General features: G+C 48.7%; 2 protein-coding genes and 1 non-coding gene across 3 annotated transcripts in view; all 3 read right to left on the minus strand.

The window, feature by feature from the left end:
• Positions 1-533: 533 nt before the first annotated feature.
• LOC120893839 lies at positions 534-1,693 on the minus strand. The gene is made up of 3 exons (XM_040295974.1): positions 1,312-1,693; positions 863-1,233; positions 534-797 (listed from the first exon to the last, which is right to left on the minus strand). Exons 1-3 carry the CDS (start codon positions 1,477-1,479, stop codon positions 653-655), a joined length of 684 nt encoding a protein of 227 aa, XP_040151908.1. The 5' UTR covers positions 1,480-1,693; the 3' UTR covers positions 534-652.
• An 84-nt stretch (positions 1,694-1,777) lies between these two features.
• Positions 1,778-13,708, minus strand: part of LOC120893837 — a 37,477-nt gene continuing 25,546 nt past the window's right edge. The window contains 5 exon segments of the mRNA XM_040295973.1: positions 1,778-2,741; positions 3,504-3,652; positions 3,726-5,225; positions 5,228-6,953; positions 7,032-9,024. Of these exon segments, the coding sequence (XP_040151907.1) occupies positions 2,340-2,741; positions 3,504-3,652; positions 3,726-5,225; positions 5,228-6,953; positions 7,032-9,024 (5,770 nt within the window). The 3' untranslated portion in view covers positions 1,778-2,339.
• Trnaa-agc lies at positions 3,004-3,076 on the minus strand. The gene has a single exon. It is a non-coding gene; the product is annotated as a tRNA-Ala (tRNA).

Here is a 13,708-nt window from a genome sequence, read left to right on the forward strand (position 1 = left end):
AGCGACGGTTAAACTAAAACTAGCCACAGACTACCTGTGCTAAAAACTCGGCCAGTCCGTTCGCCACCTGTTTACCACCAGATGGCCATTTCAATCTGCTTTGTTGTTGAAATGGGTGTTAATTTCTTCACCATTCGTTTGGGAATTTAGCCGCGTGATAAGTTTTCAGCGATCGTAAACAACTGCGGCGTTGATGCGAAGCGTTGGCAAGCGTTCTTATGTTAGTATAATATTAGCAATTTCCAATTATATCTGTTGAACAGGTGCTGTACTGTACTGGTCGCTTATCTTATTTAATTCATTATTCTCGGGAAATAAAAGAAGAAAAAATGTCTCTTTTTGGTTACCTTACGTATCCTTCAATCCGAACTTATTATCAAGTTTATATTGTGAGGAAATTGAAGACCTTACGATTCGTAACACCTTTCCCACATTTCTGAAGTAATATTTGATATAGTAATAAGGTGATATATATTCGAAAACACATTTAAAATTGCAGAAATATGTCACAAACGTATAAAATCACATTATTTAGAAACTTCAAATCATTTATATCCAAAACATGGTTAATTAAGAAATTATGAAATGTTTTACATTTATTACGTAGAAATCAGTCATATTAGCAAAAATCCCGTTTGATAACGTTTCCCATTTATCGCTTCAACCCAATCGTCACCAGATCGATGGGGCTTGTCGGACAGTGAGCTTGGTATTTGGTGCAGTCCCGTTCGTCGCGCCCCAGTTGTTCCGCCCGTTTGAACTCACTCGGTAGATTTTCGTCTTTCGACAGCGATGGGCTACAAACAAACAAAAAACACAAACGTTAAACCAAGCCACATGAATTGCGCTTAACAATCCTCACGTAAATATTAACTGCAGCACATCGCCGAGCACTCCATTCTCGTGAGCCAGTGGCGCTTCGGCCAGATCGCATATCATCCGTAGTATGCACCGCTTGCCGGCGAATCCATATCGCTGCAGATTCAGCTCGATCGTGCGGTAGAACTTTTTCCTACTAATGCTGGATCGTTTCGGAACTAGTGCGGCCGAGGCTGAAATGTCACGCGTTTTCCGTGCCTCGGCCTCGTGTATCTGATCGTTGTCGCCCTTCTTTAGGATGCCCTGCGTAAAGTCCGTACTGTCCGTCGGCATGTTGTAGTTGGCTTCGAAGTTATACGACATGAAAATGTTCCGTCCGGTGATTACCAGCGGTATGGACAGGGCAAATAGGACCTAGAAGGAAGCAAACCCCCATTAGGAGATGTTAGTACACGCAATAATGTCACCACCACCATCACTTGCAGCGCTTACCCCGGAACAGCTGTTGAACGTGTACACAAGCGTACGTTTCGAGCGGCCGTGCCCGGTGGAAACGATCTCCCTCGTTGCACTTTCATTCCTGTTCGCCTGTATGCAGCAAACCCACAGCATAAGTAAGGCCCAAAGCGCCAAGGGCTTCCGGTGCGGCCAAAGCTTCATTGCTGTCGCACGACCGTACGGATGACCGGACGGTGACTGATCGGGTCCGTTAGTCCGGTGCTTCGCTTAACCAGATACTACAGATTCTAATCGCACTAGCCTGCTCTCACTATGATCTGTTGATTTTAATGGTAAATGTGCAGCCTTTTGTGCATTAATTTTCACCTCCGGTAGGACGTCAGCGGCCCCGTCCGGGTGAACGTCCACGGGGGTATGCAGTGGCCCCATTGTGGCGCCTTCAACATTAGCATTAGCTGGACCTGGTTTGGATGGGATAGAATTAGCAAGGGCGTTGTGGTTTTCATTATCGTAATAATTTATTTCGTTTCTATAGATAAACAGGTGCGCAGGTGTGTATGTGGATTTAAGAAGGATGCCACTAACAAACTTATTTCAAATGCTTATACAATTGAAAAGAGTAGTCTTTAATGCTTTTATATGTATATAGGATACTTTACTTTTACTGGCCGAGTTTTTGGAAGACTCAGGAGCTTGCTATCATGAAGTATAAATAGTTATAATCATAAATGTAGTAATGCGCTCAACAACAAAAAAGTATATGCATAAATGCTCTTAACATAAAAGACTTCATTTGGACCGATTTCGACAGGGTCGTGGGATATATGTAATACTTGGTATATGAGTGGTTTACGGTTGAAAGAAAACGATCGTTTCAAACATGATTTAACTCGTTCGAACTCTTAGCAAAGCTCGAGTGTCCTAGTTTTATGATTGATTTTCTCTATTTCTCTCTCTCTCTCTCTCTCTCTCGCGCGCGCGTCCTCTCTCTCTCTCTAATATCTTATACTTATTTACACAGAGTTTGCAAAACCTCCCATGCATTTAGATGTTCGGCCGTATCACTGTTCTGTTTGCTCAGAGGGCAATGTTTCTGGCCCAAACGCTGCTGGATTATGGACCGGCTCACAGTCGATCGGAGACGCTAAGGTAGCAAACTCAGCCGTCAGTGTTTGGGAATTGAGCTGGGAGCATTTTTCGAGAAATTTGGCTTCATCGTCCGTACATTCGGCACTTGCAACAGCAGCAGCAGTGTGTCCGGGGAAGGTGAATTGCTCGGCATCGTGGCCATCCTCGAGCTCCTCTTCCTCCTCCGCATGATAGATCTCGGTAGCGTAAATGTCGTATCCGTACATGTCGAGGTACTGCCCTTCATCGAGCGGCTCGACCAGCTCCATGTTAGCACCCATATGGTTCAGTCCCTGGCAGAAGTCATCATCGATATAAAGGTCCTCGGTTGATTTCTGAAATCATAAAAATATGGATTTAGTAAAGTGAATTAAATTTGGAATTATGATGGTGTTTGAAGGATATCAAGTTCACATGTTTTTACAAACGCGTTTATCACAGATTTCTCTTCTCTCCTTTTCCACCTCTATCTAATCTATTCGTGAGCTTTTTGTCTGTTGCCGATACTCCATTTTTTAATTTGTTAGAGAACAAAAACAAATTTCTCTCAGACTTCTCTTAATAATACTCTTGTCTTAACGAGAAATTTCATCGGATTGGAGATGCCGGGTATCGATCCCGGTACCTCTCACATGCTAAGCGAGCGCTCTACCATCTGAGCTACACCCCCTGGGTGACTACCGAGTCGGTGCGTGACTTTATAACACAATCAACTGACCTACTTTCAAAATCAAACTACCATTGACCATAGCCATCGAGGCGTGTAGCTTAAACCCCTCCACCCCATTCACCAGAGCTTTCAGTTGCACTGATACAGCATAAAATCCGTACCCCCACCCGGTGCAGCGAATGAATCCGCGCTGACGGAATGCAATCGCTAGCATATATTACCTCATGCGTTCATTTCACGCGTTGATCCGCATTGGGACGGGGGTTTTACGGTTGAAACTAAAGTGAATCAATATGAAACGAATAGGCTATACGACGGCCTGGCCTGAATGTAGAGCCAGAACGGTAAGCGAAATATTTTGGTAATTTAATTAGATTTTAAACCTGATATCCTGTTACAGTTCCATTGCCCTAGACCTCGGACTTACCTGGAATGGGGTCATCGAATGGAACCGCCCAGCCATAGCACTGCCTGGTGTCGGTGTCATCGGAGGCTCAAACATGGACACAAAGCTTTCCCGTGGGAAGTTCATCTCTCCGAACGCGGCCGTCATACCGATCCGGCTTCCGGCGGGTACTGTGTGTGTGCAAAAGTATGCAAATGCAACGTTAACACATCGTTTCAACAAATCGCTACTTTCGTAACCTACCAGTAAGCCCTTCGGCCGGTACCATCGAGTTGCCACAGTTGCAGCACACGAGACGATCGATTCTGCTGGCAGCGCCAACGTTAATTTGATGCGTGCCGGGTGTTACGGAACGTCCGTTCGGATCGCTACCGGTGGGCTTTGCTGTCTGTTCTTCCGGTGCGATCAGTCTTAGCTTGGAAAAGGCTCGCAACAGCTCGTTGCCACAGGAATGGCGTACGGTGCTAACGCCACATCCTTGCCCATTTCCTGTCGGTGTAATGCATCCGGACGACGGAAGATCCACATCGTCCAGGTTGGCAGAGTTGGGGCGAGAGGATGCTGGACTGATGTCCGATGCTCGGCGCGATATCTTACGCATGTTGACCGTGACGCGTGTCGTTAGCTTCTTCTTGCGTGCACTGCCCGGTGGTATTGCCGTGGAGGTTGCGGTAGTGGTGGTCGTCGTCGTCGCGGCTAGCGATGGCTCTACGAACGTTCCCGGCAATCGCTCCGTGCTCGATACGACGCTTTCCCTGTACACCGTTTGCTGATGGTGAATGGTGGCGACACTGTTTCCGCCGCCATTCAGTGCCTTCCGGCGAAGGTACAGCTGTGAGTTGGGAGCGAATGTCACGGCCATGGGTGGTGGTGCCGGAATGTTCTCCACCACCACCTCTGCAGCTCGTTGTACTTCTTCGGCAACTGGTTGTACTGCCGCAGCTTGCTGGAACTCGGCCGGTGATACCGGAGCTGTAGATTCCTTTGGTTTCGAGCGGTGGTTTGCCAGCAGTACATTGAGATGAGATATGCCGGAGATCTGTGGCGACGCTGATGCAGGCGGCGATGGTGGTGGAGCAGGAATAGGAACGGGATGGAACTCTTGCGCGATGGCTTCGGCTCCTGTCGCCTCTCTTTCGTCTGGGGTTTCCTTCAGCATGGACGTTTCCTCCGCTTCTAGCGTCTTCTCCAATTCTAGCACTCTAGTGGGAACGAGCAAATTTTCCTCCACAACCAGCGATCCTTCACCGCCCCTTCTTGAGCCTCCTTCACACGACGGTTTCTTGGCGGAGCCCTCCATCTTTCTTACCGGACTGTAATCGAATCCAGTCTTTTCAAACGTTGTTTCAATCTTTTTAATAACATCACGCACCGACGAAAGATGCGCCGTCACAACACTCAAGGAATCATCCAACGATCCACCAGTTTTCTCCTCCTGCTGCAGCTCTTCGGGCAACTGACTGTCTTGCTTCGCTTCTTTCAGTTCCTCCGCCACGGGCAGCTGACTACGTTCGCAAATTAATTTCTCCTTCTTCCACAGCGTATCCTCGTACGGTGCTCCTCCTTCAACGATCAGTGCCGGCGTGCAGCTCTTCCTTACCGTCACAGTCGTCGGCCGTGGTTCCGGCGAGCGTATAATGTTAACGCTGATGTTAATGCGCTTCGGCTTGATGTCCTGCAGCGATGTGGAGCAGTTCAGATTGGTGGAGGTCAAAAGGAGCCACTGCGAGCGGCCAGCTCGGCGTTGAAGAACGACTTGCTGCGGCAGTCCTCCGGCGTGGCGGGTTGCGATTCCTCCGCCATGCGCAGCTTCTGGTCGGACAGCCAGGCATGCTTGCGTATCTTGTTTTTACGCGCTATCGGCGTGTCCGGTAGGGTAAAATCGCCGATCGTGAAACGGAACGAGTTGTTCAGCTTCGACGTAATGCTGCGGCGCCTGGTGCCGGGCGAACTGTCGCAAGATTTCGACGGATGATCGCGCTGCAGCGGGGTGCCCTTATCCTCGCTATCGCTACACGAAGGCCGCACGGGCTGTAGATTAATTTGCGGCGGGTCGGAAATAATTTGCTCCAATGATTTTGTGGTCGAGCTGTCCTTTTGCACACTGTCGAGGAATTTGCCCTCGGAACTGTCCCTTTTATGTTGCACCCCATCTTGATCGTTCTGTTCGATGAAGCTCTTGTTAAGCTGCTGCTGCACCTCGAACAGCTCCTTGACCGCCTTCTTGTTAGCGCGTGGCGGTTTTTTGTGCTTTTTTACCGTGCTGGTACGATCGTAGATCACCTGCTTGGAGGACGATTTGGGCGAGAGGAATTTATTGTTAAAATCAAAGATCGTTTGATAGATTGCTGAGTTGGACAGGCTGAAGGTTGAGCTGAGCGGCGACTTTTTGTCTAGCATTGGTGGCCGTTCCTTGCCACTCGGTTGGGAGGGAACCTCTGGCTGCGGGTGAGCCTGTGGGGACACTTTCACCTTGTTGATTTTCCGAACCGGTTTTTTCGGGAGCTGCTTCGGTGTCTTCGCTAGCTCCGATTCCTCCGTGTGGAAGTAGATCTTGTCCGCCTTCTCGATGTGTGCGCTCTGCTTTCTTACGTCATTCAGCTCATTCTTGAGCCGCACCTCCGACGAGTTGGCGTGCTCCTCGTAATCCTCCGCCAGCCAGTCGTACGTGCCGTTCTTCTCCATCCCCAGCTCGAGCAGCAGACAGTCCAGCAGGTCGGCCACGTTGCCCATGGTAATTTTTCTGCTGTTCAGATCCCCCAGTCCGCCTTCGAAAATCTGCCGGAACCGCTCGCACCGCTCCTTTTCAAACATCGGCAGTGGCAGATCGGCGGAGGTGTGCAGCTTCTCCAGCTCGGCCCTATTGTACACGACGAACGGGACGTACCCGTTCAGGATTTCCCACAGCAGGAGCGCGATCGAGTAGACGTCGGTGCTCTTGCTCGGATAGACGAAGCTCGCCTTCGGGATCAGCAGCTCGGGCGCCACGTAGTAGAAGAGCGAAAACTTCTCCCGGTATTCCTTGCAGTAGGGAAGGAACCGGCTCGCACGGCAGTCGTAGCCCGAACCTTCGCCGAACGAAAGCTGTGCGGCGTGGGATGGTTTGGAGCGCGTTTCGCACACCTCCGACGAGAGCTTGCGGTACTTGTCGCGCAGGAACTGCTCGTCGTTCTTGATCAGCCGCGCGTAGGTGGTGATCTTCTTGAGCTCGTCGTGCTGCGACGACGTCATTGAGTTGCGGGACGAGGAGGTGCTGCCGTACCGATTCTCAATCTCGCGCCGCACCTCGTCCGAGGACGCATTCGTTGTCAGCTCGAACGAGGTTAGCTTGACGGAGTACGGGTAGCGGCGCATCAGGATGCAGCCGCTAGATATGTTGGAGTGTATGTAGCCGCACTCCTGCAGATAGCAAACGGCAGACGAGATTTGCTGCACCACTGTAGTCGCATGAATCAGCGACAAGCGCTTATTCTGTGAACAATGAAAGAATAAAAAAACATATTAATACTTGCTCAACGCCCGTTTACCTCATGGCACAGCGCGACTTACCATTTTGTGAATGTAATCAAAGAGCGTAAAATCGAACGGTTCCAGCAGCAGCGTAGCCTGGTTCAGGGCCGAATCGTACGACACGGCCATCAGCGTTGCCATCGTCGGGTGACGGACCTGCGACAGCACCTCAAAGTCTCGCCTGCAAGCTTCCTCCGCAAAGTACAGACTGCGCTCCATGTTCAGCGAGTACTTGCGCAGTGTCACCGCTCCGCCGCGGAAGAGACCGCACGAAAACTCTAGCGGGCAGGCGAAGGCACTGCGCAGGCAACCGACCCGGTAGCGCACCTCGTTCGGGAAGCACGTCAGCAGATTGCTGCCAATGCTGCGCCGGAAGCTTTCCAGCAGATTTCGCTCCGAGTAGCGCGTCTGCAGGAAGTCGTCCGACATCTGGATGCTTTTGCTCCACTTCTGCAGCGAATCCAGCTCGAGCAGAATGTCCTGCGGATCGTCCTGCAGTGCGAGTTGGGCCAGCTGGGCATCGATCTCCTGCTGGCGGCTTTCCAGCATCTCGTCCACACGCTCCATCTCGAGCCGTTCCCGGTCCTGCTGCTGCTGGTCGAGCGGCACGTCCTCGTCCTCCTTCAGCGTGCTCGCACTCGAACAATCGAGATCGGTAATGATGCGTCGCGATCTGCTCTTCAGCACACTGATCGGCTCGGTGATGATGCTGGTAGAGTCGTCGTGGAAGGCGGTCGTTTGCAGAAACTGAAAGTTTTCGTTTATCAGCTGCTCGCAGTTGCGTATCTCGGCCAGCGTGTCCTGCCCGGGCGTAAGATGCTTGGAGTTGTTTTGATCCGGCTTGGTCTCGGCCGTCGTGTCCGCGTTGTCACTGAACGGCAGTGCGTAATCGACCAGATCTCCGTGCTTGTTGACGATCGTCTGGTAGGAAAGGGATTTGTGTCGCTGCTTTGATGTTGCGGGTGCTCGTTCTTCTTGAGCACCGGCGAGCTTCATCGAGCCACGGTAGGCGCGCGACGAGATGACGTGCTCGTCGTACACGGAGGATGAGTTTAGCTCGTACTTCCGGTATGATCCCGTCAGCGGCGAATCGGAATCACTGTGGTGGCGTTGTTTCGGCAGACAGCTCGATAGCCGGACGGACGCTGTTGGGGCCGACGTCTGAGCGACGACGGTGGGCGGTGCCGGTGCCGGCTTGTCCTTAAACACACGCGGGCGGGACTTCAAATTGCTCTGCTTTTTGGGCGTCCCGTCAGCGTACGGGCTCGCGTTCGCTTTGTAGAACAGGCGCGGCGGACTCTGCACCACGTACGAATCACCAAACGTGCCGTTGATGTGGTGTGCTTCAAACTCGGCCACCTCGTTCTCGTAGATCGTGTTGTTCGGTTTCGGCGTGGCAGTTGCTTTCGTGCGCTTCCGCAGCCGGTCGGTCGGGTCCGAGACGAGCACCGCGGGAAGGGAAAAGCGCGTATCGCTCGGATGAGAATGATTTTTCTCGATCGTTTTGCCGTTGTTGTTCCACTGACTGTTGCAGTGCTGGGACGAGGCGTTGGACGAGGTGTCCGTCGGGATGCGGTTGATGTTGCGATAGAACTCGACCGAGCGCTTCGGTTTCTTGGGCGCTGCTGCGTCCGTCAGCAGCGCGCTAGGCGTCCCGGGCGGGGCGCCAGCCGTCGCGGATCGATGGTGACGTGCGTAGCGTGGGGATTTGGGCACCTCGAACCGGCTTGCCGAACGGTTCAGTATCATCCGCTCGTCCCGTGCCAACTCGATGTCCGAGCTGAAATCGCCATCGTCGCTGTCGTCGTGATCGGAAGCTTCCTCCTTGATGGTGCCGTGTGCGGACAGTGTTATTCTCGGCGGAAGTGTCGCGTGCAGCTGGCCGGTGGGTGTTTTCGGTTCGGAGTGGATGTCGCTGTTGCGCTGCTGTGCCCGCCAATCGTTGAATTTGGCCAACGCTTCCAGGTAGGCTAGATCCTGCACTTGGCCCACCTTCGGGGGAGCACTGTCACGCCGCCGGTGGCGCTTGTCTCTGCAAAAGGTTTGAGGAGAAAATAAAATTAATAAATAGTTTAACGTTTCGAAAAGCATTACAATGGAAATCGCCTAACCACACGAGTGTCCGTGGGAATGTGGCCGTGTACGCCAAAGCACTTTGTCCAACTGTTCCAGACCCTTGCCACAATAGTGTGACACAGTTTTAACTCTGCACTCTGTTTTGTTTAGTGCCCATGTAGCTAATTTCTCACTTGACACCTTACTGCACATCGCCTGCGTCTTGGCCGTGTTTCCGAGACACACATCGGACATCGTTTCTCAACACATTCGTCGTTGAAACGGTTTATGCAAAAACTGACCGTAAAGATCAGCACAACAAAAAGGAAGGAAGGCACATGTTCGCATAAATTGTTGCACCTCCTGTAACTCCCGCCGCTGGGAAAGCTTCCCATCGTTTTAGGCTGGTGTCCATCATCACCTAACTGGGTCTGAGGTTTCATTTGTAGCTGTACGATAATTTTGCTCCCCTGACTGTTTATTAAATTATACGCCCAATGTGAGAAAGACTAAAAAGGTATTTTACGTGTACGAAGGCGCTTCCGCGAAAGCATGTTGGGAAGTACCCGGCCGGAACGGCTACAACTCGGTCACCTATCAGTGAGAGTTTCTAGGACGGAAAGTGTGTGTGTGTGTGTGTGTGTGTGTGACGTGAACCGAGATTTGAACTCGCACCGCAGTTCGGAAGTACACCCTTGTACAGTCGGAGCGCTGCCACAGATTGGAGCGACATGATTACACTGATCGCGCGGCGTTTGTGTGTTTTCATCGCAAACCGAAAACTGCAAAGCTCTACTGAAAGGCATAGAAAGTGACAGTTGTGGAAGCCTCCATCGCTCGCGGGTGCAGCAAACCGATTTTCACACTTTCCATCAGCTGGATCAGCTCATCCGAGCAACAGCCCCGCCATCCAGGAGTGGCCCAGGTAAATGCAGTTGCAAAAGCCAGCCCCGTTTGATGTCCCCGCATGGTTGAAATGGTAGAAACTAGCACAAAAAATACTCTCCCAACTATAAACGATTCGCTAAGGCAACTGTGAGCTAGCAGAACAAATATTTCATACCCAGTGCTCACCACCTGTGCACAACCAAGAGAGCGCAAGCGAACAAAGTGCCGCCCGCGGAACGCTGCGTAATTGGTGAGCTATTTTTTATGCTTTAATTCAAGTTAAATATTGTGACAAGCGGCAAATGCTGCTCATAATTCGTCTGGCTTTCATCGGCGACTGTATAAAGTTGGTCCATTTCGATTCAATTGGGATCAGGCTTAAACAATCAAATAAAACCCGTGCGTGACGGGAAAAGCAGTGAGCATTGGCAGGGCACGGAACTAAACGGTCTCGGCCAAACACTTTCTCGGAAACTGAAGGGGAGAAAATGGGAGAATATTAATTTGTTGGACTTGACTTATAATTCAGAAAAAAACGCAACGTTTATTTGGACAATATGTTAACTACGCTGCATTTGGAACTTCCTTATATCGTGTTTATCTCAGCCTTTTAATCAATAAAACAATGAATGAAATCATCTACATAAAGATATTATTTAATGCCTTTTTTGTATAATAAAGCAAAAGGCAAATAAAATGGAACTTTTATATTTTTAATACACAAAAATATGATACTTGTAAAGTGGATAAGCAAAAGGAGAGAGTGAAAAGTTGTATTATTAAGCAATTAAAAAAGTCATCTAAGGAATGCCGTTGAATGATTGAAGTGATGTGAAATGAAGTTATTTATTTATGAACGGAAAGACGGATCGATACGACCTGTCGTATAACTCAAGTGAAAGGAAAATAAAGTAAAAAAATCGCAAAATATTGAAAGATCAACAATAACTACGGGGTTATGTCATAATGCATTTTCATTGTACGGAAAAGTCTTACTCGTAGAAATACTCAATTTCAATTGCTATTAGTTGACAAAACTGTATCAGATGACATCGGTTGCAGTTTAATCTCCACGCAATGATATTTAATAGTGTTGGGTAAATCTGCCTCAGATTCATGAATTTTGATGAATCTTTGTAATAATTCAATGAATGTGAAGCTCTGCTATGGAAAATATATGAAAAGATTCATGAATCATAACTTATCGCTGAGGATTAATATGAATGAATCACAACCATAGATTCATGAAACCTAAAACTAGTATTTAATGGTAGAGATTCGTTCACAAGAAGACTGTTGTGATCTGAAACCGATTTAGAAGAGTCTCTTTTTTTGTTTTGCAGGAGGGACGATGGCGCCTGTATTGCTTAATAATTTTCTTTTTTAATAAAACGTAAGGGAAGGTAGGTAAAGCCGGACACGTAAAGGAAGAAGATAACAATCTAGGGATATATAAATACAACGATTTGGTCAATTGCAACGACGATTCATTCAGCCGTGAATTTATGAATTGTAAGCGCTACTTCTAACAACTCGTAGAATGCAGAATCTAAAGCATTATTGAGGTATTGGACACTAACTGCTGACGTTGCTCCAGCTAACATAAAAACAGTTTTAAACTTCCCGTTAGGAAATTACACCACGGAAAGTCCCACGACCGCAGTTCGCTGAAGGGACTTGTATTTTGGCATTTTTCACCATTTTTTATATCTTTGTAATCCCGTATAATCTCTCACTTATTGCTGAACGTTGTCAAATCAATGTGCCTTCTTTTTGTTGATTAAAGTTGTCCATGTCGTGGTAAGATATTCGGTTTTTCTTCTTTTTCTATTTGGCGTAACGTCCTATGCGGACATGCCGGCCTATACACAGGCTTTCGAGACTTAATTCATTACCACGCAGCCGCATAGTCAAATCAAATCCTTGCTACGGGGAGACGGGTCCATTCTAGGTTTGAACCCATGGCGGGCATGTTATTGAGCCGTTCGAGTTGACGACTGTACTATGGGACCGCTCACAACAGCATAACGCATGACTGCTATATTTGGTTAATGGTTAATAGTCAATGGTCACTGGTTAACGTTATAATCTAGAAATCCCGTGACTCAAGCTGCTACTACCTGAAATATTTCACATCATTTTTTTATAGAAACTCTTACATTGTACCATCAGCAGAGCAAACTGTCTCTAAATATTTTTTTAAATTGGTTGCTCACCGAAAAATCTTTCTTGCAGATGCGTTAAATCAGGTGTGTCAAACTGATGGCCCACGAGCCGCATGCAGTCCCTGAGGGTTCTGTATGCGGCTCGTGTCGCAACGAAGTAATGATTAATCCAGTCTATATTTGAAATAGAATACCATTGGCAACAATATTCAACGTAAATATTGCAGCCCACGAATGGATTTTCGGGTCAACAAGTGGCCTGTCGAACAAATGAGTTTAACACATCTGCTATATGTTTATAGCAATCATAAAATGTTGTGAAAAAACTGAACGTTCTAAAAAATTCAAAATTCAAAATTCAAAATTAAATAAAATTCCACTTAAAAATTACATTGCTATTCTCTAAATTATAATTTTCCATTGTGCAATGCTATCATCGATCGATTTAAAAAAAACTAATAAGCTCGTGCCCAATTCCCATTAGCATTTCCCACTCAATCGAAACACATTACGCAAACCGATTTCCACCGGTGCATTTGTAAGGTTCCTTTTCCCAAACCGGGACTATTAAGTGCCCACATTGCTCAATTCCTACCTTTCTTCACAAAACTCTACAAACACAGTCATCTAATTAGTAGAAAAAACAACACAAAGAAACCCACCCATTCCTACTGCCGGTTTGTCTGGATTGTCTTTCACCAGCCTGGTTACTTTAATACAACCATGCAAACTCTACTCGAATGAAATTTAGGTGATCCGCGTGCCAAATAAATTGCAACCTGGTGAGGCCCTGCACCACCAGGTGGTGGGTACAGATTTATGCGCTGCCAGAACACACACACACACCGTTACCGTGATGCGACGGGGCGCGAACCGCGAGCGAGAAAATCGCCAGCAGAAACGTGATTAATTTTCACGCCCTCATTGGCAAATAAAGGCGGCACACGAGAGATTGGACTGCATCCATCTTACGCTGGTCGGTGGTAAGCGGCCGGTGCGAACCTAAATCGCCACCCCACAAAGGCCCGGACACAATGTGCAAAAGGGGAAGGGATTTCTAAGCTGACCCACACACTTGCTAGACCTTCCGCTGAAGTGTTGCATTGCACCCCCCCCCCCCCCCTTCCACTTTGGTAATGAATTGCACCGATTTTCATGGTTTTCACTTTTTTCGCCTTTCATCATCACCATCAACGGCGGGAGGAGAAGGAGGAGGTGCAGTGACGGAGGGAAAATTGGCAGAAAAGGGTGTTGGTTTTTCCTTCCTGCGGCGCAGCAGCCGTCGTGCAGAAATCTCTATCAACATTTATCTGTTTAAAACACGATTGTTTCTATTTTCTCTCGGGGTTCGTACACTCGGGGGGGCTCTCGGTGACGGATGGTGCGCTGCTGCTTCTTGGCGGCGTGTTGCGAGTTAGGAGTATCGCATGGGTCGCTGTGTGGTTTTTTGCGCAGAAATGAGCCACCCCAGATTTAAGCTGGAACCCATCCATCGTCTCATCCATCCGGCCACCGGGTACTGCACCGGGCACGGACAACGGGCGCGGACAGAGCAACCGGTAAAAGTTGCCTACCAAGGGAAGGATGGTGCGGTCGGTCGTGCTCGGC

Source organism: Anopheles arabiensis, chromosome 2 (genome assembly GCF_016920715.1).
Source record: "Anopheles arabiensis isolate DONGOLA chromosome 2, AaraD3, whole genome shotgun sequence".
Lineage (NCBI taxonomy): Eukaryota > Metazoa > Arthropoda > Insecta > Diptera > Culicidae > Anopheles > Anopheles arabiensis.

Excerpts from the sequence above, each read along its gene's own strand:
- LOC120893839 (XM_040295974.1), bottom strand. The coding sequence starts at position 1,479 with ATGAAGCTTTGGCCGCACCGGAAGCCCTTGGCGCTTTGGGCCTTACTT. Across the intron at positions 1,234-1,311 it reads CGTTCAACAGCTGTTCCGGG|GTCCTATTTGCCCTGTCCAT; the intron begins GTAAGCGCTGCA and ends GCTTCCTTCTAG. Across the intron at positions 798-862 it reads GTGCTGCAGTTAATATTTAC|CCCATCGCTGTCGAAAGACG; the intron begins GTGAGGATTGTT and ends GTTTGTTTGTAG.